This window comes from Polypterus senegalus, chromosome 7, assembly GCF_016835505.1.
Source record: "Polypterus senegalus isolate Bchr_013 chromosome 7, ASM1683550v1, whole genome shotgun sequence".
NCBI lineage: Eukaryota > Metazoa > Chordata > Cladistia > Polypteriformes > Polypteridae > Polypterus > Polypterus senegalus.
The window spans coordinates 166,583,320-166,608,443 of NC_053160.1; the positions used below are offsets into that span (position 1 = coordinate 166,583,320).

Here is a 25,124-nt window from a genome sequence, read left to right on the forward strand (position 1 = left end):
AAATAATTTATTGCAGCAGTACTGTCTCTTTCAAACGTACTAACTCCCAGTTCCTGTCCTTCCTTTTCTTTCTCCATATAACCAATCGCCACAATCAGCTCTGTAATAAACGTTAAGCCACCTGTAAGCTTTGAACGCAGATTCTTCAAAACTTTTAAGGAACATTGAAATATCTTCGTAGTACATGTTTAATTATTCCATCCATCTATCCTTCCCTTTACGCGCCAGCCCCCAGCAAGAATACAGCACGAGACAGGAACAATCCGTGAACGGAGCACCAGCTCTTCGCTGGCGCTGCGGGAACGTGTCCTCACATGTTTAATTATTAACAATATACATTATTTAAATGAAGTTAAAGGTTTATCTGTATAATATAATAAACATATTTTGCTGCATTTCATTTTAAAAATGATATTGTCATCATATGTAAATATGCACTTTATAAAGTGGCTCAGGTTGTGCAATATTATAACTGTATCGCAAGTTTACAGTGAGGTAATTGTACATATAAGTACAAAGCGTTCTACAAGGACCAATTGATAGACTGATTGAGTGTGTTTATAGTTCTTGGGATGAAACTGTTTCTGAACTGCGAGGAAAGGCTCTGAAGCGTTTGCCATTTGAGAGCAGTTCAATAGACAGCATGTTCTTGATGCTGTATGCCAATAATTCTCTTTCCAGTCAGCTGCTGTACAAGCTGTGATTCCTCACTCAGATAAAGTGATATAAATACTCTGAGTGGTGCAGTGAGAGTAATATGGAGAAAGATGATCCGCTGTGACAACCCCTAACGGGAGTAGCTGAAAGAAGAAGAAGAAAAAGGTGCAGTGAGAGTAACAATGCTAAGGCAGCTATGGTATTTAGAATAGTTTGACCATTCTGTGGACCATTATATTGTTACAGGTTAATTACAATAAGATGCATTAAACTAACAAACAGTATGCAGTTAAATTCAGTGTATTTATAAAGCCGCATCAGGGATGTGGATCTAAAAAAGAAGGGGAAACCACATGGGAAGAAGAGCACTGCTTTGACGCTGGGTGCTGGCAGTTTGCAAAACCGAGCTGAGAACTTGCGTATGCCAGGGTTGGAGCTACTGTGAAAATGTGCGTGTTTTTGTGCGTACACACCGTTTATACATGAGGCCCCAGGACATTTCCAGCCCATCCTCTGTAGCTAATGTGGTACTTCTGTTTTACGACCGGAGTGTTGGGTTGGCCCAATTGACTGTTTATTCTACTTATTTTGGTAACCTTTGTATGAGCTCATTCTGTGCAATGTCAAAGGAAATGACGGTAGACACTGTGCAGGTCAGTACTGTTGTAACTGAGTAAAATACTAATTCAAATTACATCGATTTTGAACACCTCTTGTCTTAGATGCATTTGTTTTTTGGCTTAATATGATTAAAATATGAAATTTATGTTTACATGTAACCAGGTTTATATTTGATCTTATTAAATTTGAACATTGTAGTCAGTGTAGTGTATTGGTTAAGGCTGTGGAATTCATACTCTGAGGTTGTGGGTTCAGAATCCCGCTACTGACACTGTGTGACCATGACCAAGTCAATTGAAACTGCTCGTGCTGCAATTTAAATACCAAAATGAAATGTAACCAAGAGCATCATAAACGTTGTAAGTCGCCAAAAAATTAATGATCAAATTAATTCCTACTAGATACAAATCCCGCATTGCCCCAAAATTGTGCAGATTAGCTTAAAGCAAGGGTGATCCATGTTGGTCCTGGAGAGCCACAGCAGCTTCAGATGTTTGTTACGCCCAGTTGCTTAACTGGAAAACAATCCTTGCCAATAACAGGTCTTATTTAATATGACTTTTACATGTTTTAACTCTGCCATGCAAGGTAATTCTTAAATGGTAGTTTTTTTTTCCTTTCTAATGATATCATCCAAATGATCTAAAGCCTAAAACAAATGAGTAATTTTCAGCTCTTCACTTTGTCTTCAGTTTTCTTCCAAGTATTAAATGAAATAGTGACTGATGAATAAAACATGGGTGCAAATGGAAACAAACTGGATGGAAAGCTGCTGGTTCCTTGATCATTTGCACCTAATTGCTAATAAGGTGCCTTAAAAATAGTGAATGCAGCTGTTTAAGACTAAAATGAGCAATTAAGGGTACAAAATCTTAACAAGCTAGACAAGTAAAATGAAACAGAAAAATGTCACGAGCAATAAGTGCTTCATCAGTAATAAATGACTTCTCATGAAGTAACTGGGTTGGAACAAAATCCTGGAGGACCTCTAGGGACCGTTATTGCCCACCACTGATTTAAAGGGTCTGAGTCTTAAATAGCAAATCAATTAAGTTAAGTTGCAGCAAAAAACAGGTTATTTATTAAAAAATTGGTCAGAATGAAAACCTGGAACCATTGCAGCCCTCCATGGTTGGAATTGAGCACACCTGGCTTAAGCGATGATTCCAGAGTTGCCCAATGTGAATGTGGTGCTTTGTGTGAGCCGACGACTGGTGCCTGTCCAGAAGCCTCATGTATAACGCCTTGCATAGAATTCTAACTAAAACATGATGTAATATGTGTATGCACAAAAAAATTCAGATGCATAAAACTGTTTGTAAGCAAAGTTCTACACACTTTTCTTTCATAAATCCCAATCAACATGAATTTTAACACAGATGCACAAGCCCACAGTACCACCCCATCTCCACCCAGAATTTTGCCAATTTAAATACTTAAGTCAATATAAACATCGCCTTTTCGTTCAGTGTTTTTGTTAAAAGGAGATGGCAAAAGCATAAGTAAAACAGAAAAAGTTCAGCAAACACGAAATGGATATCCTGCTCAGTGAAGTGGAGGCATAGAAAAACATAATATTTGGTAGCTTAAGCAGTGGTATAAGCAACAAAATGAAGTTGAAGGAGTGGCACAGAATGGTGTGGCACTCAAAAATTCAAGTTCAAAATGTCACACAATGCCCAAAAGAAGAGAGTAGTGGTCAGATATCAAATTTGATGTGAAAAAGCGACTGTCAACAACACTGGAGTGGAAAGTGGAATTCCGTAACTCATACCATTTGAGCAGCAAGCCGCTGTAATTATTGGCGCGACAGTTATATATCTCACAACAACATTAATAACACACATTTTCACATCACAGATAATTAGAACATTAATAAAGTGGAAATGCTTTCTATTTAAATGAGAAAATTCATTCGCTGAAGGCACCTTTATAGCAATGTGTGTGTAGTCAATAGCTCCAATTACATTTGGAAAACCAGACGTTGCAACAAATTGCGCTTTGATGCATGCTCCCAACCTCCTCCTCCTCCTCTATACGCCAGTAGCTAACTGCTAAGAAAGGGCATTTTAATATATCAATATTAATGGATAAAAATACACCCTTATTCAGTGACCTGAGACGAAGACTGGACTCCTTTGGTACTGCGTCTCTCCGAAAAATCCTTGGGTACCATTGGTTTGACTTTGTGTTGCTCATGGAGTCCTGAATGAGGCACATTACCTGCATTGTGAGGGAGCGTCAGTTACGGCACTACGGCCATGTGGCGCGTTTCCACGAGGGTGATCCGGCTCATAAGATCCTCATTGTTGGGGACCCAAGTGGCTGGACCAGGCCAAGGGGTTGCCCACATAACACCTGGCTGCGGCAGATGGAGGGTCATTTCCGGAGGGTAGGACTGGACCGCGTGTCTGCCTGGGAGGCTGCCAACCGGGATCCTGAGTTGTTTCACCGTGCACTGGGTGCGGCAATGCACTATACCGGTGCATGCTCCCTAACTTGACTTGACTTGTGTGTGTGTGTGTGTATATAACATATTTTAAAGTGCTCAATCCTTTTTGAATTATCCTGCAAATTGTTAAACCTTTTGAGATTTCCATTCAGATACTACATCTGGCATTTATAACTTTTACTACCAGTAAGTTGAAAGCCACTTGTGTCACATTTCATAAAGTTTCACAATTGACAATTGTGACAATATCAGTGTGTGACCAAGATGCTCACTGCTTGGAGCCCACCAATGTTGTATAATGTTTCATGGGTACTGAGGAAAGCACTATTTAAAGAAATGGGTAACACAATGACACATGGGTTAATAATATTTAAGATAACCACCTCAAGCCTGGTAAAATCAACTCAAAGTTATAGGCAGCTGGAGCCTATATCAGTAACACTGGGTACAAGGCAAGAAACAGTTTTGTATGGGGTGCCTGGCCTGCTCATACATACACCTACATAGGGCCAATTCAGTTTTCAATTAGCTGAATCTGCATGTCTTTAGGAATATAAAAGAAAAACTATAGTGCCTTACAGAAAACATACCTAGACAGAGGAAGAACAATCTCCACATATATAACAACTAGGCATGTGATTGAAACACAGGAAAGATGCTTGATGCATTATCTAGAGCAGAGTTTCTTTCAGAGTTTCCATAGAACGTAAATTCGGACAGCCTCATTTATTTATCACTTTCACATGTAATCCTGCTTGGCCGGAAATTCTACATGCACTGTCAGATACCCAAAGACCGGAGCACAGACCTGATATTGTAGTACGATTCTTTTGGATTAAGCTGCAAGAATTACTTAGAGGCATTCTACAACAACATCTTTTTCAGGTTGTTATTGATTATATTTACGTAACTGAATTTCAGAAGCGCGGCCTTCTTCATACCCACATGCTGTTTACTCTTCACAATAATTCTAACGACCAGTCTTCAGCAATGGTCAGTTGTACGTGGCTTTTTCTAGGGTTAGATCTTTTGACTCATTATCTGTCGTCACCACCAAAACACCTATTCACAACCGCGTCTTTCAAGAAGTATTCATTTCTTCTTGATTTCTGAATTCCTTTCTCACCGTTTTCCGTTCCTGTTGTTACACCGCTGTATGCTACGGCGGGCTTTGGCTAGTGCTGTTTATTGCAGCAGTTTCTGAAACAATGCCACTGATGCTGCACAGAGAACATTCATTTCTTTGGTACTTAAAAATAATATTCTCCATGACACATTGGGGTTCTAAACAATGTCAGCCATCAGCATTAAACATTTCAAACTAGACTAAACACGTTTACCATAAAACTAAGTAAAAAGGTATAAAAAAACCCAAAACAAAACAGGTTTTATGTTCACTACTAATACATGTACACTCTTAAAAATGATTCTGTAATAGCATTTTATGATTCTTTATTGGGCTGTGTGGTTCCTCATTGAGCCATTGCTTGATAAGGCACCATTCCATTCTTTTGAAAATGTTCATGCATATGAAGTTAGCTCTTTGTGCTTTGAAAAACTTCCTCATATGCAAAACATAAATGTTTAATATATGGTAGGCTATCTAGCAGGACATAACATATTGGTAAGAAAACCTGAACTTCGCCGGTGTTACTGGACATATGCAAGAAAAGTCCTTTTAAAATCAAGATTTATTGGTATTTCACAAATCTCTTATTTACTTGTGGTTATTCACAGTATGGGGCCTGTTATGGATCTAAATGAACAAAGATTCTTTCTGGAACCTTCATTTGGATGGGTCCTTTGGAGAAGAACCACTTGAGCAACTTGATTTTTAGGAGAGGAATTACATTGTTATTACTGATGTTTTTGAAAATTATGAAATAGACACAATTGTAATAATAAGCACTTTAATGATGTGATTAGAATTTTTTAAATGCTCCAAATTACAAACTCGCTCACCAAGTCTATCAAAGGACCTACATGTTACACCATGCGTACATCTACTTACCTGATACAGTCAGCCTGATCCATGATGTTCTAAGATGAGCGACTGTGCGAAAGAAAAACGGCACTTCATCAGGCTGAGCATTTGATCTTACCTGTGATTTCGCGGTAATACGCATCCCAATTTGAAAATGACCATTCGTACAAATACATGTCAGCACCCAAGTAAATTAAGAGGTTCTTCAGGCGCATCTGAAAATCCATAGTGTCTGTGTGCAGACAATGGGCACAAAGGAGGGGGGAGCGGGCAACTGTCCGCATTGTCTCTCCATGCAGTTTCCGAAGGACACCACTAATTCTCCGCACGGGAATATTGGGTCCGAGAGAAGAACGTCGAAGTGCGACTGTCGCAATCTTTTCAGCACCTCCTCGTTGCGGAGCACTCCGTCACACATCTGCTTATTGAGCTCCGCGGTTTTCGTGATAAACTCCCGTATCTTCAAAATGAACTGCAATGAAGACAGCGACTGCGATTCTATCAAGAATATATTCAATCCGTCATGTAATAGTTTAAGACTGGATTCAAATGAAAAGGAAACCTCGAAGATCTCCGTCTTGAAGCGGCCGGTGTCGTTAAAGTGCGGCGACGATGAACTGTGTAGCAGGGTGACACTGTGACCTCTGCCTTCTAGAGCCTCCAAAATGACTTTCATATTAAGCCAGTGGCTGTGTTCCGTGGGCCACACCAGCACATTTCCAGCCAAGGTGGGCTTAAGCACGAATAACTGTAGAAAAAGAAGGGATAAGATTCGCACGGCAGGCCCCATTGCTAAAGCGTCCTCTGTAGTTAACTCAGTACTTCCGTTTTACGGCGGGAGTGTCAGGTTGGCCCAGTCGACTATTCTATTTATTCTGGTAACCTTTGTACGGGAACATTGTCTGCAATGTAAAAGTTAAATGCGGCAGACATCGAGCAGGTCATCAATGTAGTAGCTGATTAAAATCAATGTAATTTTAACAGTATTTTTAACACATCTTGTCTTACATAATTTGTGTTTTGGCTTTGTATGATTAAAAGAAATGATGACATCTATGTTTAAACTTAACATGGTTTGTATTTGAATTTGAAGATTATAGTCAGCTCACATTAATACATACTGACTGCAAATCCTGCATCACCCAAAAATTGTGCAGATTAGCTTAATTCAAGGGTGATCAGTGTTGATCCTGGAGGGCTGCAGGTTTTTGTTCTAACCCAGTTACTTGATTAGAAAACAATCCTTGCCAGTAACAGGTCTTATTTAATATCATGGGAATGTGTGTGTGCACAAGTTTGCCATGTGATGGACTGGTATCCTGTTCTGGGTTTGTTCCTGCCTTGTGCCCTATGCTGGCTGGGATTGGTTCCAGCACCCCACCCTCAGGCTGAAGAAGGGGCCTTAGCTGCCTCGAAAGCTTGCATATTGTAATCTTTTTAGTTAGCTAATAAAAGGTGTCATTTTGCTTGGCTTTTCTCTAAATTCATAATGGCTAACATGGTACAACACCGTTTTCCTTTCTAATAATATCATCATTTGAAGCAGAGTAGTGGCTCTGAAACTAAGGATCTGTGCTGGTATCTGAAAGGTTGCCAGTTCAAATCCCACTGGTCCTTAACCTGAAAATTACTCCGGGGTGCTGTACAATGGCTGACTCCGACCACAAAATGTCATATGAAAGGACAATTTCCCCTGAGGGATTAATACAGTGTACTAAATACAAAAAAATATGAAGCCTGAAATGAATGAGTCATTTTCAGTTTTCCACTTTTTCTTCAGTTCCTTCTGAGTATTTTACTTAATCAAATAGTACATGATGAATACACACAGGTGTAAATGGAAAAAAAGCTAGATAGAGAGCTGCTAGTTCCTTGGTTATCTGTATCTTATTGCTAATAAGGAGAATTTAAAAATAGTGAATGCAGATATTAAAGACCTAAATAAATTAAGGGTACAAAATCTTAACAAGTGATTAAATTACAATTAAGCCATTTTTTGAGCAATAAGTACTTCATTAGCCATAAATGATGTCTCATTAAAGAGTTGGGTTGGAACAAAAACCTGAAGCCCTCCAGGACCGATGATGTCCTCCCCTGATTTAAAAGGTATGAATCTTAAATAGTAAAACAATTAAATTAATTGGCAGCAAAAACTGGTTTCCAATTAACAAGTGGGTTAGAATGAAAACCTGTAAGCATTGTATTCCTCCGGGGTTGAATTTGGGCACCCATGGCCTATTTAAGGATTCCAGAATGGACCAGTTTGAGAGTGGGTGTGTGTGAGCAGACCCCACAATAGACTGGTTGGTGCCTGTCCAGAGCTGATTGCTGCATTCTGCTCTCAAGTTACCTTCTAGTTTTCCTAACTTGGATTAATAATAATTTGAGAATGTTTCTTGGTACAGATGTAGATACTGAAAAATGCTATAAGCTCATATATTTTAAGTAAAACATCTCCAGAGGATTATCTAAAGATTTTTGTATTTTTTATGCACATTTTTGCCCCATTCACAGCATAGTTGGGGAGGATGAATATAAATATGTTCAACAAAGTGTAATTTTCAATTTAATTCCACCTCTCAATGTAAAAAAGTAGTACAGTTAAAAGGTTTGTGCTACTCTGATTCCCATTATACCTTATCTGTTATTCATTTTTTCTTTATTGATTCAAATTCAAGTGTTTATGTTTTTTATAGCTTGGTTTAGAGTCAGCTTAGGTTTCATTTTAGTGGTATTTATATTGGTTGATATTTGGCACAATCTATGTTGAATACTGACACGTGCCAGCTTTATCACAATACATAGTATCATGGATTGTACAAGTTGTACTGTGACGTGTACTAATTTGTTTCCTATCCCAGTGGCAACAGGAGCATTGAAAAGGAGTAGTCAGTCACAGGATTCACCAACATACACTGAACTAACAGAGAACTGGCAATTTACCTAACACTCATGTCTTCGGCATTTCTCATTCCAAAAATACATTTGTTTGTGTAAGGCAATGATACAAAATATTTTGATTCGAAATTCTATGTCGATTTTTAGCGACACAATTTATAAGCGATTCTTAAAAAAATAAAGTTTTTTTTTTTAATTTATAGTATTAAAAATTTTGTATAGTGCATAGTATAAAAAATAAATGTTTCATAAGAAAGCAGAAATCCCATGTTATGTAATAAACGGTATAGTTTAATCCTTGACTTGCTTGGAGCAGATCCAATGTCTAGTAAATAGTGGCTGCTGGTAAAAAAAATTTGGGTGGTGCACAGTTCCTAACTTAGTAGAAAGCAAAAGAAAAAAAATCGGGAGTGGTCTCCCCTCGACTTTCTTGTATACTCAGATATGGGGATGGATATTTGAGGAGTAAACTACAAGACAATGATTATATCTTTATATTATGTCCATTAAAGAACCATCAATAACAAATCAAATTATTATATTGAACAATTATTATAAAAATAAAGTTGAATAAATCTGACTCTGCAGCTGCATGAATAAAAGGTTAGGTACCACTTCTGGTTAGCAGAAACAGCCCTAAAGTTGATAGAAATCTACGTTTTGTTCCTAATACTCGTATGCAAAATTTAGTTGATCTAAGTGAAAGCATACTCAAGTTATCGTGTTTACATGCACGCACACACACAGAAATAATTCCAAAAATTGTATTTTCAGACTCATCAAAATCTCGAAATTGAATTTTTGGAAGTTTCCAATACTTTCCCTATATTTCATATATGAGAAAGTAAAAACATACGCAAAATGTAATGTTGCCTACACAGAGAGCGCTATATAAATATAAAGAATTATTACTATTATTAGTAGTGTAGCCAGAAATGTGCTGGTGGTTGGGCATATATGAAACTATGAAGACAAATAAAATTTTACCTAGATAAGTCGGTTTATAGTACTTCATCATCAGTTGCTGAGCAAGGGGGATCCTCTAGTAAAACCCTGCTTAGTAATGCACACAACGTTGGAAGATGCACACACACAAATTCAAAGACCCAGCCACTTTACAATGATGCAAAAAACAAAACAAAAAACATTTAACTGCTATGATAGAACCCAAACTACAGACATCAATAATAGCCTACGGTGAACAACACTGTCAAATTAATGTTTTTCTCTCTGTTGAGCTCTCGCTCAATTCAACCTTCTTAACCTGCATGACCTCAACAAACAGTAGGCCTATTACTAAAGCACACTAAAGAAATAAAACACACAATATACAGTATAAAATGAAAAGACAAGAGTCTGAATCACAACATTCCAAGTCTATTTTCAGGTTGTATGCAAATAATTTTGCTCATTTATATTTATTAATATTTAGTTTGTATTTTATGAAATAAACTAGCAGAATACCCGCGCTTCGCAGCTGAGAAGTAGTGTGTTAAAGAAGGTACGAAAAAGAAAAGGAAAAATTTGAAAAACAACGTAACTTGATTGTTAATGTAATTGTTTTGTCATTGATATGAGTGTTGTTCTCATATCTATCTATCTATATATATATATATGTTGTTTTCATATCTATCTATCTATATATATATATGTTGTTTTCATATCTATCTATCTATCTCTATATATATATATATATATATATATATATATATATATATATATATATATATATATACCCGCGCTTGGCAGCGGAGAAGTAGTGTGTTAAAGAAGGAAAGAGAAAGAAAAGGAAACATTTTGAAAATAACGTAACATGATTGTCAATGTAATTGTTTTGTCACTGTTATGAGTGTCGCTGTGATATATATATATATATATATAGCAAAATACCAGCGCTTCGCAGCGATGTCATGTGTTAAAGAAGTTATGAAAAGAAAAGGAAACATTTTAAAAATAATGTAACATGATTGTCAAAGTAATTGTTTTGTGTATTTGGCAGCGCCACAAAGTTTTTTAGTCTAACTGCATCAGAAAATGTACCACAACGTCTGACACGCCTCCTTTTTAGTGTTTTCTCACAGCTTGGATTGCTGCTGTCATATATATATACACACACACACACACACACACACACACACACACACACACACACATACATATATATACACATACATATCTTCATATCTACATATCTATATACATATCTACATATACACATATATATATATACATACATACCTATCTACATCATATATACACATACATACATACACACACACAAATTATATATATGTGTGTATGTATGTATGTGTGTGTGTGTGTGTGTATGTATGTATATATATATATATATATATATATAATGTAGATAGGGGTGTGTGTGTGTTTATATATATATATATATACACATACATACATATATATACACATACATATACTTGTGTGTATGTTTGTATGTGTCTATATGTGTGTGTATAGCTTTGGTCACTGAGTGCAAGGGAAAAATAATAAAATATAGTTATTAAACAGTAAAACATTAACGTTTTAAGAAGTACAGGTACATTGAGCACTACTGGAGTGGTTTCAGGTAAACTACATTTTAAAGACTGTGTAACACAACAGGTAAGTAACTAACAGCAGCTAAAATGTATATGGATCATCTCTCGGTAGTAGATCCCTTTTGAAAGGCGCTACACGACGGCTGTGGTATAGAAATTACATTTTCTATGTGAACGTTCAAATTTGTGCCTCTGGTAATGTGCCTTACCGGCATTTAAAGAAAATTAGTTTTGTGTCCTCTGCAGTGTTAAGAGAGAAAGGCTTTGGTTTGGGATAAAAGGAAAAAAGGTGTAAAGAAAGGAAAGTTGCCTTTTTCTTTTATATAGTATAGAGAGATGTGTTCGCTGGCGTTATGATCGCTCTTGTGTAGACTGGTGAGACGTCCCGCCATTAATCGGCTGTGATGGCACTGTCAGTCCTCCACTCGTGTGCGTGTTTCATAATCCGAGGTGAGGACCTCATAATCGTATACGCAAAAGAAAGTGTGAATCGCCTTAATATTATTTTTTGGTGTAGAAAAGGGGTCCGTGTTTGCACTTGTCTGGGCTATAGCGCAGGGGAGGATGAAAAAAATTAAAAGTGCTCACTTTGACTTAAGGCAGAAGCGCAGTCAGCGTCTCAAAGGCCGGCACAGCTATGCACGCGCGCTGGCTGCTCGACTTTTGCTGGGCAGGAGACCACAGTTTTTGCAGACACGTTCATGATATCAAAAGTCTCAGCGCTCTTTGGAGGTCATTCATATATTATATATATAGCAAAATCCAGCGTCAGCGGAGAAGTAGTGTGTTAAAGAAGTAATGAAAAGAAAAGGAAACATTTTAATAATAACGTAACATGATTGACATTGTCATGAGTGTTGCTGTCATATATATGCCTGCCTAAATAAGTCACCCTCGCTTTGCTCTTACTTTATTTACCGTTCATTTAATCATGGCTAGTGGCGGAAAAATTATAAAATGGAAGGAGGATGGCTTTACCAAAACAATTATTGATGGCGAATCGATTATTCATAAAGCTTGAATTGGTGATGTTTTTCTGTGTTAACCTCATATTTTTCAGACTTCTTCTCAAACTAAGGTGGTGCGAGGGTAAAATGAATCGGGATGCTGATCAATGTAATCGTGTACAGTACCAGGAAATCATGCATTGACAAAAGCTCCCCTTTGCTTGTAATGCAAAGTGTGATTAAATGCATTATTTTTAAGCGTTATGGAGCACATGCATCGAAGCTTCTCAGCTGTGCTTGTGCTAAGAAAAGGAAAGATTTTAAAAATAACGTAACACGATTGTCAATGTGACCTTTTGTAAGTAGTGCCTGGAGGATTCAGTGTGGAGAAACTCTAGAGACAGCGTGTGTATTAACTTGTGGATTTTTCTGTGAGTATTTGGTGGCAGTCTGACAAAGTTGCTTCGAAGACGGCATTAGCTGAGCTCAGCTCAGACCGAAATTAGATGAATGGGAGGGAGATGATGACGTGACTCCCCACCCGCCTTAACTGTCAATCCCCACAAACACAGTCTCGGAATTTGCATAAGCACACCCCTTCACCTACAATTTTAACTTAGTTACAAAGTGATCAAAACTCGTTTATATCCTCGTCCTCTCATTAAACTTGTATCCCGCATTACCTGTGGGCATGTGAAACGCCAGCGGCAGCCTGTCTATGAACTTAATTTAAAGTTTAGGTTTACACCTTGCTTTCTTTCCGAGGCAGCAACACTCATGAATATGGTAGTATATGTCACTTTCGCCGCTTCTTATTGTTTTTCGCTGCGTTCTCAATTATATAATGCATGTTTTCTTAAGCGCTTTTTGCAGGTCTTCCTGGTTTTCTACGCACTGCGTTGACAATCAGTTCACGTGATTACGTGGGAGGCGTGATGATGTCACACGAAACTCCGCCCTTCCAGCTCAACTCCATTACAGTTAATGGATAAAAATACCTTCCAGTTATGACCATTAGGCGTAGAATTTCGAAATGAAACCTGCCCAACTTTTGTAAGTAAGCTGTAAGGAATGAGCCTGCCAAATTTCAGCCTTCTACCTACACGGGAAGTTGGAGAATTAGTGATGAGTGAGTGAGTGAGTGAGTGAGTGAGTGAGGGCTTTGCCTTTTATTAGTATAGATAACATTAATTAGCACAGCATTGAATTGCTTCTGTGATTACACGTCATGGCTATTTTGAATACATATAGTTGCGGGAGCGGTAGAGTGCCTAGTAAAATAAGACCCTTTGTTATCCAGGCAACTGTTGTTACATTACAGGTTTAGGCACCACAATGTTTAACCTTTTTAATGCATGGTTTGGAGAAGGGATCACTTACATAAAATAACCCTAAAAGCAGTATTAAAAACTCAGGAATTAAAAAATTTCAGGAACTGTTCTCCTTGTAAATAATACATACACACGAATACTTGCCAATTCTGTATTCATAATTAGCTTACAGTATGTCATAACAAGAGCTAGAAAAAGTCAGCATGTAAGCTCATCCTTGATTACGTGCTTAAGTCAGGTGGTTCAGGTCCAAGGTCCTTTGTCTCCGTTTTTTCTTCAAGTGAATGATTCATGAAGGAATGTTTCATTAAAGAAATAAACATAGTTTCTTTGATTTCTGAACTTCTACTTTAAGTTGCCATCTTCTTAAAGTTGAACTCACTCATCTGTAGTTACGTAACGTTAAAGGCGGGTGTGAACTGTGAACAATTGATACCAACATGGCACAGCGCATCGATGATTGTCGAATCATAACTCTCTATTATAACAAAAAATCATGGAAAGGAAAAGCAGGGAAACGAGACGTGAGAGAAAAAAAGGCAGATAACAGATTATGAAAGCAGTGGAATTCAAAATGCTCAAACAAATGATGGTGCGATACAAATACAGAGAAAGGTAAAAAATATGAAAGCAGTAAAATTCTAAAGTATTGTAGTGTCCCAGCCAGGTTGAATCCTTTTGTGTTTTAAGTGACTGTTAGTTCCGATGAGGGAGGGCGGAGTACAGCACGGAAGACTGATAGAGAGGTATTGATTAATGTGGTAATGGGGGAGACCCGGGGAATGAGGAGTTGGAGAGGGTGCTAGAAAGTTGTGTTATGAAGTCGGCGATTGTTCAAGTAAAACTTTTGTGACTCTTTATTACGTCAGTCGCTACAGTATATAAAAAAAAAAAAAGGATAGTAAAGATCACATTAGTGCAAACAAAAGGAAATTAATCATCAGGACCAGGTGTAATTGAAAAAATAGCAGGACAAAGCGAGGTCAAAGATAAAAGGCAAAGAGCAGAAAAAAAAGTCTTTTTGTCTTCGCATCATTCAATGCACAAAATGTAGATTTACACAATAATGGAACATACGGTATGGGAATCTGTGGACTCGCAAAAGTTAAAGCAACCGCAAGCTTAATTTCAAAGAAAACATAATTCGGTCAGGTGTATATTTATTATCACGGAGAAGCGATCACAACGCGAGCAGCAGATACACGAAGTGGCAAAAAGGAGAGTGGCTGTACAGGCTTTAAAATGATCGATGCTGCCAATCACCCCCCACCCCCCCTTCTCAACGTGAGCAGCGTTATACGTCCTGCGAGAAAGACATTTAACCACCGGAAATAAAGGACAAGTATTGTTTTTACGTCACGTGAGACAAGGAAATGAGCCACCATTTAAAACAAGTCCACAGACATCAAACCAGCAGTTGTTGGATTGCTTTTGGCAGACACGCATCATGTGCTCCCAACTCTTAAAACAACGATATGCGACAACCAGAACAGGCACCTCACCAGCAGCAGAAAGACAGCAGATGATCCGGCATATCCTTAGCGTGCGATCAACCGCACCCTCTTCACAACACAAGCAGCGTTATACGTCCTGCAAGAAAGAGATGTAACCACATCCGGGGCTGGAAATAAAGGACAAGTATTGTTTTTACAATGGTTTTTAAAGTAAAAGTGAAAATAATGCATATGTAACAATTCCCATGAAAATAACATTTAATCTCTTTAAATTGTATATCCGGTAAACCAAACCTGGGGGTGGGCAAGTGAAGCGAGCAAGGGGCGGAGCCCCTAGTTAGATTAAAAAAAAACCCTCAAACAACACTAATTCACTGCCAATAAATGTGGGAGTGCCCAGGGCACACAGAGCTGCGTTTATGGAAAAATCTGAAAGCAAACAATTAAAGTGCAGCTTCAGGTCACCTGCTTCCCAAAAGAACAAGGACTTACATAGACTCCAGTGCCCTACACTCTGGAAATATAGCTATTCACACATATTTTTCTTTATAATTCACGCAGAAATTGAACAAATAGAAGTGTGAAACAATTTTTAGATCTTGACATGCGCTGACACCAGGCACATTGTGCAAATAAAAAATTTATTTCATGATTATTTCACATTACATGATTAATTTAAGTAGAATTTTTAAAATATTTGGGTGGCAGCACCCCAGTGCCCCACAATACATTCCGCCACTGCTTATAAAGCCTCCTGATGGAAGTGTCAGTGCCTTCCACATTTTCCGTGCTATCAAAGCTGGCATGTGTAACCTGATTGTTGGGCCCAAAAACTGCCCATAAATGTTCTGCTGAAACACACACATACACATACATTATACATAATCCAAAACTGATGGACTCATTCACTCACTCACTCACAAAAATACTATGTCTTGTTTAGCTAAAAAGCTAAAGTTTGGCAGGATTGTACATCTAGGCTAGTAAGTATCCTTTACGAAACATTTTCATAAATTAATACTTATGGATAAAAAACATCCCTACAACAGAAAGAATACCAAAAATGAAAAAAAATGCTCTAAGTGAAATTTGATAATGATATAGAAAAAAAGAAAATTATCCCAAATATATTTTATTTGTTAGTATTTATTAATGCAGGTGGAATCTTGTTTTAATGAAACTCACTGGACCATAAAAATATTTTCTCATAATGGAAATTTCATTATAATGGAGAAAATACATATAGTACTGTAACCAATTTGCCATGTATAACAGCAGTGATGCAAGCTGCTCTGCTGCATATGGTAAACAGTAAACCAAGAGCAAATCAATTGGTTGTCCTCTGCAGTATCTGGGTTACCACATACCGTGTTTATCGCACTATGTTTAACATTTAACACCGGGCTTTAATCTTCTCTTCTCCACACTCTCCTGGGGCCTCATGCATAACGCTGTGCGTAGAATGCCGAAATGTGCTTACGCACAGAAAAATCCAGATGCAGGAATCTGTGCGTTTGCCAACTTCCATGTTCTTCCGCTCCATAAATCCCAGTCAGAGTGAAAAGTAAAGCTCATGCTTATTATTCTATCCGGCTATCCTTCCAGTGTCGCGCCAGCCTCAGTAAATACACAGCGCGAGGCAGGAACTTGCTAGCGCTGCGGCACCGTGTCCTCACATGTTTAATTATTAACGCTACAGATTATTTAAATGAAGTTCAAGTTTTATCTGTATACAAACCGGATTCCAAAAAAGTTGGGACACTAAACAAATTGTGAATAAAAACTGAATGCAATGATGTGGAGATGGCAAATGTCAATATTTTATTTGTAATAGAACGTAGATGACAGAGCAAACATTTAATCCGAGTAAATGTATCATTTTAAAGGAAAAATATGTTGATTCAAAATTTCACGGTGTCAACAAATCCCAAAAAAGTTGGGACAAGTAGCAATAAGAGGCTGGAAAAAGTAAATTTGAGCATAACAAAGAGCTGGAAGACCAATAAACACTAATTAGGTCAATTGGCAACATGATTGGGTATAAAAAGATCTTCTCAGAGTGGCAGTGTCTCTCAGAAGCCAAGATGGGTAGAGGATCACCAATTCCCACAATGTTGCGCAGAAAGATAGTGCAGCAATATCAGAAAGGTGTTACCTAGCGAAAAATTGCAAAGACTTTGCATCTATCATCATCAACTGTGCATAACATCATCCGAAGATTCAGAGAATCTGGAACAATCTCTGTGCGTAAGGGTCAAGGCCGTAAAACCATACTGGATGCCCGTGATCTCCGGGCCCTTAAACGACACTGCACCACAAACAGGAATGCTACTGTAAAGGAAGTCACAGAATGGGCTCAGGAATACTTCCAGAAACCATTGTCAGTGAACACAATCCACCGTGCCATCCGCTGTTGCCAGCTGAAACTCTACAGTGCAAAGAAGAAGCCATTTCTAAGCAAGATCCACAAGCTCAGGCGTTGTCACTGGTCCAGGGATCATTTAAAATGGAGTGTGGCAAAATGTAAGACTGTTCTGTTGTCAGACGAGTCACAATTCGAATTTCTTTTTGGAAATCTGGGACGCCATGTCATCCGGACCAAAGAGGACAAAGACAACCCAAGTTGTTATCAACGCTCAGTTCAGAAGCCTGCATCTCTGATGGTATGGGGTTGCATGAGTGCGTGTGGCATGGGCAGCTTGCATGTCTGGAAAGGCACCATCAATGCAGAAAAATATATTCAGGTTCAAGAACAACATATGCTCCCATCCAGACGTCATCTCTTTCAGGGAAGACCCTGCATTTTTCAACAAGATAATGCCAGACAACATTCTGCATCAATCACAACATCATGGCTGCGTAGGAGAAGGATCCGGATACTGAAATGGCCAGTCTGCAGTCCAGATCTTTTACCTATAGAGAACATTTGGCGCATCATAAAGAGGAAGGTGCGACAAAGAAGGCCCAAGACGATTGAACAGTTAGAGGCCTGTATTAGACAAGAATGGGAGAGCATTCCTATTTCTAAACTTGAGAAACTGGTCTCCTCGGTCCCCAGACGTCTGTTGAGTGTTGTAAGAAGAAGGGGAGATGCCACACAGTGGTGAAAATGGCCTTGTCCCAACTTTTTTGGGATTTGTTGACACCATGAAATTCTGAATCAACATATTTTTCCCTTAAAATGATACCTTTTCTCAGTTTAAACTTTTGTTCCGTGATTTATGTTCTATTCTGAATAAAATATTAGAAGTTGGCACCTCCACATCATTGCATTCAGTTTTTATTCACGATTTATATAGTGTCCCAACTTTTTTGGAATCTGGTTTGTAATATAATCAACATATTTTGCTGCATTTCATCTTAAAAATGAAATCGCCATCATATGTAAATACGTGCTTTATAAAGTGGCACAGATTGTGCAATATTATAACTGTAGTGCAAGTTTACAGTGGGGTAATTGCATTTTAAGTATAAACAGTTCTACAAGGAGCAATTGATTGAGTGCGTTTATAGTTCTTGGGATGAAACTCTTTCTGAACCGTGAGGTCCGTACAGGAAAGGCTTTGAAATGTTTTGCCGTGGCTGAGGCAGCATGTTTGATGCTGTATACCGATAATTCTCTTTCCGATCAGCTGCTGCTGTGATTCCCGACTCAGATATAGTGATAAAAATACTCCAAGTGGTGCAGTGAGAGTAATTTGGAAAAAGATGATCCGCTGTGGCAACCCCTAACGGGAGCAGCTGAAAGAAGAAGCAGAAGGTGCAGTGAGAGTAACAATGCTAAAGCAGTTATGGTATTTGGAATACAATGCCTATTCCCTGGACCATTATATTGTTACAGGTTTATTACAATCAGATGCATTACACTAATAAACAATATGCGGTTAATTTCAGTTTATTTATAAAGCAGCTTCAGGATAAGAAAGGATAACCATACAGGAACAGTAGCACTGCTTTGACGCTGGGTGCTGCCAGTCTGCAAAACTGAGCGGAGAACTTGTGTACCACAGGGTATGAGGTACCGTGGAAATGTGCATGGCTTTACGCCAAATGTAGGTTTTATACATTGCGATTTGAACGTGGAAACGTTCTTACGGAACATTTCTGTGTGAACGCACCGTTTATACATGAGGCTCCTGATCTGTCTTCTCCAGACCAAGTCTACCACAGCGGTGATTCAGAGCCACTGTGTTCTTCTAATCTAAAGATGGGAGCTAAAGCAGGATGATCACTCATGCTGCGGCTCCTAACAACTCCTATTCTGTCTGAAGTCTTGAGACTGTACCTGCCTTCTCTATACAGTAATATAGCACCTGTATTTTCCTTTAAAACCTGGACTCAACTTCCTGTCTCTTGTGCAACTGTGTGACCCAACCTTGACAATACAGTGGTACCTCTGGTCACCACTGTAATTCGTTCCAAAACTCTGGACATGACCCGATTTGGTTGTGACCCAAACATAATTTCCCCATAAGATTGTATGTAAATACAATTAATCCTTTCCAGACCATACAAACTGTATGTAAATATATATTTAAGCACAAAAAAAGTTAATTATACCATAGAATGCACAGTGTAATCTATACTAATAAAAGGCAAAGCCCTCACTGACTGACTGATTCACTGACTGACTCATCACTAATTCTCGTGTAGGTAGAAGGCTGAAATTTGGCAGGCTCATTCCTTACAGCTTACTTACAAAAGTTAAGCAGGTTTCATTTTGAAATTCTACGTGTAATGGTCATAACTGAATCCTGCTTACGTACATATATACAGCCATAGCCTGCAGCTCGGTCGCCGTGTGGCAAGTTGCATCCCCCATCACCCCGCCTCCCACGTAGTTAGCTGCCTGCCTATATTGCGTCCCCCATCCCCACGCCTCCCACATAACTGAGTGCCTGCCCATATAAGGCCGTCCGTCAGCAGCAATCCAATAGACACGCTGCCGCTACGAGGTGTTTGTCATGCCTAAGATGAATACGATATTCGCAGATACAAGTTTAGTGAGAAGACGCAAGGTATAAACGAGACTTTTGATCACTTTGTAACGGAGTTAAAATTGCTGGTGAAGGACTGTGCTTATGCAAAGGAAGATGAGATGGTCAGGGTTAGAATAGTGTTTGGCACAAACTCAGCAAAAGTGCTAGAGAAACCAAAAAAATGAAATAATGCTGTTTTATTTACCTTATCTTAAATAACAATATTTTATACAGATTTTTTCAAATGAGCTCCACCTTCTGAATGAGATTAGTAATTGCTCTGTATAAGCTAGTTTTCATTTAACAGTTTAATAAACTAAGTACAAAAGGTTTACTCGCATATCTAAATTATTCCTAAAACTGCATGAACTGTTGGTGTTTTTTTACTAGCAATAGCATAAATCTTAGCAAAGAATTTGGTAAACACATTAATCTAGTTTAAAATGTTTAATGCTGACAACTGACATTGTGCTGAATCCTGAAGTGTCATAGGGAATATTATTTTAAAGTACCAGAGAAATGAAAGTTCTCTGTGAAGCATCATTTACGTTGTTTCAGAAACTATTGCAAGAAACATTACGGTAAATATTGGACAGTATATCACTCACCACGGAATACACACTTAAACGGATTTGGGTAATTACGTATATTACACAGTTATGGGATAAACCATCAAAAACATGTCATTAAGAAACACTGCTCTAGGTAATGCATCAAGAATCTTTAATAGCAGGACACACAGTGACATCATCTAATGAGTACACTTTCCCTGCGTTTGAATCACAGGCCTAGTTGTTATCTGTGTGAATATCTCTACCCCGTCTAGGTATGTTTTCTGTAAGGCACTCTAATTCTTCTTTCATATCCCTAAAGACATGCAAATTGAGCAAATTGCCAACTCTGAATTGGCCCTGTGTAGGGGTATGCATGAGTGGGTTAGGCACCCCATCCAGAGCTGTATCTTGCCTTGTATCTTTTATTCATTTTTCTTTATTGATTCAATTGTTTCGTGTGTTTACATTTTTTGTTATTTGCTTTAGAGTCAACTTAACTTTCATGTTCGTGGTGTTTGTATTGCTTGATACCTGAAACAACCTATATTTTATATCAACGTGTTACTTCTATTATATGATATGTTTGATTGTACAAGTTGTACTGTGATGTGTACTAAGCTGTTTCCTATCCCAATGGCAACAGGGGCACTGAAAAGGAGCAGTCAATCACAGGACTCACTAAAATGCACTTAGCCAATAGAGAACTGGTAATTTACATGTCTTTAGTATTTCTCTTTATAAAACTACATTTTATGTGCTTGTGCAAGGCAATGATACAAAAAATTCTGCTCAAAAAAATTTTAAGGAACCCTTTTTAATCCGAGTATAGCATCAAGTCAATGAAACTTCTGGGATATTGATCTGGTTAGTTAAGTAGCAGAGGGGGTTGTTGATCAGTTTCAGCTGCTTTGGTGTTAATGAAATTAACAACAGGTGCACTAGAGGGGCGAAAATGAGACAACCACCAAAACAGGAATGGTTTAACAGGTGGAGGCCACTGACTTTTTTCACTAGTTTTGTATGTGGCTATGGTCAGTGTCACTACTAACAGCATGAGGTGATACCGGGACCCTACAGAGGTTGCACAGGTAGTCCAGCTTCTCCAGGATGGCACATCTATATGTGCCATTGCCAGAAGCATTTCTGTGTCTCCCAGCACAGTCTCAAGGGCATTGAGGAGATTCTAGGAGACAGGCAATAACTCTAGGAGAGCTGGACAGAGCAGTAGAAGGTCCTTAACCCATCAGCAGGACCGGTATCTGCTCCTTTGGGCAAGGAGGAACAGGATGAGTACTGCCAGAGCCCTACAAAATGACCTCCAGCAGGCCGCTGGTGTGAATGTCACTGACCAAACAATCAGAAATAGACTTCATGAGGATGGCCTGAGGTCCCGACATCCTCTAGTGGACCCTGTGCTCACTGACCAGCACCGTGGAGCTCGATTGGCATTTTCTATAGAATACCAGAATTGGCAGGTCCACCACTGGTGCCCTGTGCTTTTCACAGATGAGAGCAGGTTCACCTTAAGCATATGTGACAGACGTGAAAGGGTCTGGAGAAGCCATGGAGAATGTTTTGCTGCCTGTAACATCGTTCAGCATGACTGGTTTGGTGATGGGTCAGTGATGGCCTAGGGAGGCATATCCATGGAGGGACGCACAGACCTCTACAGGCTAGACAATGGCACCCTGACTGCCATTAGGTATTGGGATGAAATCCTTGGACCCATTGTCAGACCCTATGCTGGTGAAGAGGGTTCTGGGTTCTTCCGGGTGCATGGCAATGCCAGGCCTCATGTGGCGAGAGTATGTAGGCAGTTCCTGGAGGATGAAGGAATTTATACCATTGACTGGCCTCAACATTCGCCTGACCTAAATCAAATACAACACCTCTGGGACATTATGTTTCGGTCCATCAGATGCCGCCAGGTTGCACCTCAGATTGTCCAGGAGCTCAGTAATGCCCTGGTCCAGATCTAGGAGGAGATCCCCCAGGACATCATCCATCGTCTCATTAGAAGCATACCCCGATGTTGTCAGAAATGCATAGAAGCAAGTGGGGGCCATACAAACCACTGAGTATGATTCTGAGTTGCTGCGATAATTTTCATTTCCATCAAACGATGTGGCATCCTTTCTAACATATTACCAAGTCCATATCAGTATAGATATTAAGCATGATTTTTTTTCCCATTGAGATTTTATGTGTTTTCAAAGTGTTCCTTTAATTTTTTAGAGTAGTTTATATATGCCTTTAGAACTGCCGTAATTCTTTGGCATAGATTCAACAAGGTGCTGGAAACATTCCTCAGGGACTTTGGTCCATATATTGACACAATAACATCATGCAGTTACTGTAGGCTGCACATCCACGAGGCGAATCTCCTGTTCCACCATATCCTATATGTTATCTGTTGGATTGAGATCTGGTGTCTGTGGAGGCCACTTGAGTACAGTGAACTTATTGTCATGTTCAAGAAACCAGTTTGAGATGATCTGAGATTTGTGACATGGCGCGTTATCTTGCTGGAAATATACATCAGATGGGTACACTGCGGTCATAAAGGGATGGACACGGTCACCTGTGGCATTTAAATGATGATCAGTTGCTACTACGGGGCCCACAGTGTTTCAAGAAATCATCCCCAACACCATTACAGCACCCTGAAAATATTATATATATATATAATAAATCCAGAATTGACTAACTGACTGACTGACTGACTCATTCATCAACAAAAATACTATTTTCTGTTTATATAAAATGCTAAAATTTGTCAGGAAGATACATCTATGCTAGTAGCTATCCGCTAAGAAAGGGCATTTTAATATATCAATATTAATGGATAAAAAATACACTCCAACAATAGGAAAAAATACTCCAAAATCTCAAAAATGCTTTGACTGAAATTTGGTGACATTATAGGAAAAAAAAAAAAGAAAACTGGCCCAGATATATTTGTCAGTTATTTTTTTTATTTGTTGGTATTTTTTAATACTGCGTTAACTTACATGTTCTGTGTGGCACTGACAGGAGGCTTTATGCAAACAAAGGACGCAGCAGCATTAGTCAATTGGCTGAACATATGACTGAAGAAGAGGTGGTGTCTTGGATAGGAAAAACAACTTTTAATCATGTTTGCCACGTACAGTGAAATGTGTAATGAAAATGAGAATGTTTGGAGAAGCTCAATGGTTAGCAAGCCCTGTAAAGCTTAAGTGTTGGTGTTGCTTCACATGAAGTAAGATGTCAAGGAGAAGGCAGAAGTAGTGACCTTGGATCTAAGACAAGGGGAACAAATGGTATAAGTTTAAACTTAATGTGTCCACTATCAACTACATCATTTTAATACACATTTGCATCTTAGAGAGCGCGAGGGCCCCCACCAGCACCCCACCCTCTGAGATCTTTTACATTTACATGCCTGTCTGCTTACTTTGAATGGAGATGCCCCATCCCAATCTGTCCACTGCTCTCAAAAATTTTTTACATATAATTTTGCATCTGGGGCAGCATGATGGTGCAGTGGTAGTGCTGCTGCCTCGCAGTTAGAAGACCCAGGTTCGCTTCCCGGGTCCTCCCTGCGTGGAGTTTGCATGTTCTCCCTGTGTCTGCATGGGTTTCCTCCAGGTGCTCCAGTTTCCTCTCACAGTCCAAAGACATGCAGGTTAGGTGCACTGACAATCCTAAATTGTCTCTAATATGTAGGTGTGTGTGTGTGTGCCCTGTGGGGGGCTGGTGCCCTGCCTGGGGATTTGTTCCTATCTTGCGCCCTATGTGGGCTGGGATTGGCTCCAGCAGACCCCTGTGATCCTGTGTTAGGATATAGCAGGTTGGACAATGACTGACTGACTTTTGTAGCTGTGGACTTTAAATGGAGATCCCCAATCATTTAAGAAGCCTCCAAGACATAGTACCAGCAGTTATTCTTTTCCACTGAAAGCACAAGATAAAACAACCCCAAAAGTAAAAACACTGTTCAGTAGATGACCTGTCTAAACATGCAGCCTGTAAATGTCATTGCTGTTTGTAATAAGATAAAGTAAAACAGATTTCAGTGTTAAAACTTTGTCTGCCTATGGCAAAAAAAATAATAATACAAAATTTGGACATTGGACATGACTTGAGTGAAACTTGAGTGAAAATTGTAAACATCTAATGATTATACTCAAATTTCAGATTATTCTTATTGATTACCTGTTTCAATTCAAAAGATTACACTTTCCTATAAAATTTTGTTTTTCATCGATTATCAAAAAAAAAAAAGCCAAGTCACTAGGAAAAGCAGGAATGTTTTACTCCTGTGCAATTATATATCACATGTTCGAGTAAGCAGCTCCAGTGACATAATAATATTATTACTACTTATTATTACTTATTATTTGACTGATGTTTTTATCCAAGGTGACTTACAACATTTGAGATATAATTGGTTACATTTCTTTTGTTTGTCCAATTGGATCACAGGCAGGTGCCTTGCTCATGGTCACAAAGTGCAAAAACCCTACAAATAAAGTATATTCGAGGGATGTTCAAAACGTTTTTTTAACTCTATTAAAAATGTCAAAAACAAATAACATCACTTTTGTAGATAGTCTCCTTCGTCTGTGATGCAATTTTCCCAGCGTCGTACCAACTTTTTAATGCCCAATTACTACTCCTCCTGCCTTCACCATTTCCAACAAAAATATA

At 38.7% G+C, this 25,124-nt stretch overlaps 2 protein-coding genes across 4 annotated transcripts in view; both read right to left on the reverse strand.

Annotated features, from left to right (window-relative positions):
* Positions 1-25,124, reverse strand: part of LOC120532975 (UDP-glucuronosyltransferase 2A1-like) — a 133,647-nt gene that overhangs the window by 78,562 nt on the left and 29,961 nt on the right. The gene's annotated exons all lie outside the window — the stretch shown is intronic.
* Positions 5,859-6,902, reverse strand: LOC120532977 (UDP-glucuronosyltransferase 2A1-like). Its single transcript, XM_039759537.1, has one exon. It carries the CDS (start codon positions 6,502-6,504, stop codon positions 5,920-5,922), a length of 585 nt encoding a protein of 194 aa, XP_039615471.1. The 5' UTR covers positions 6,505-6,902; the 3' UTR covers positions 5,859-5,919.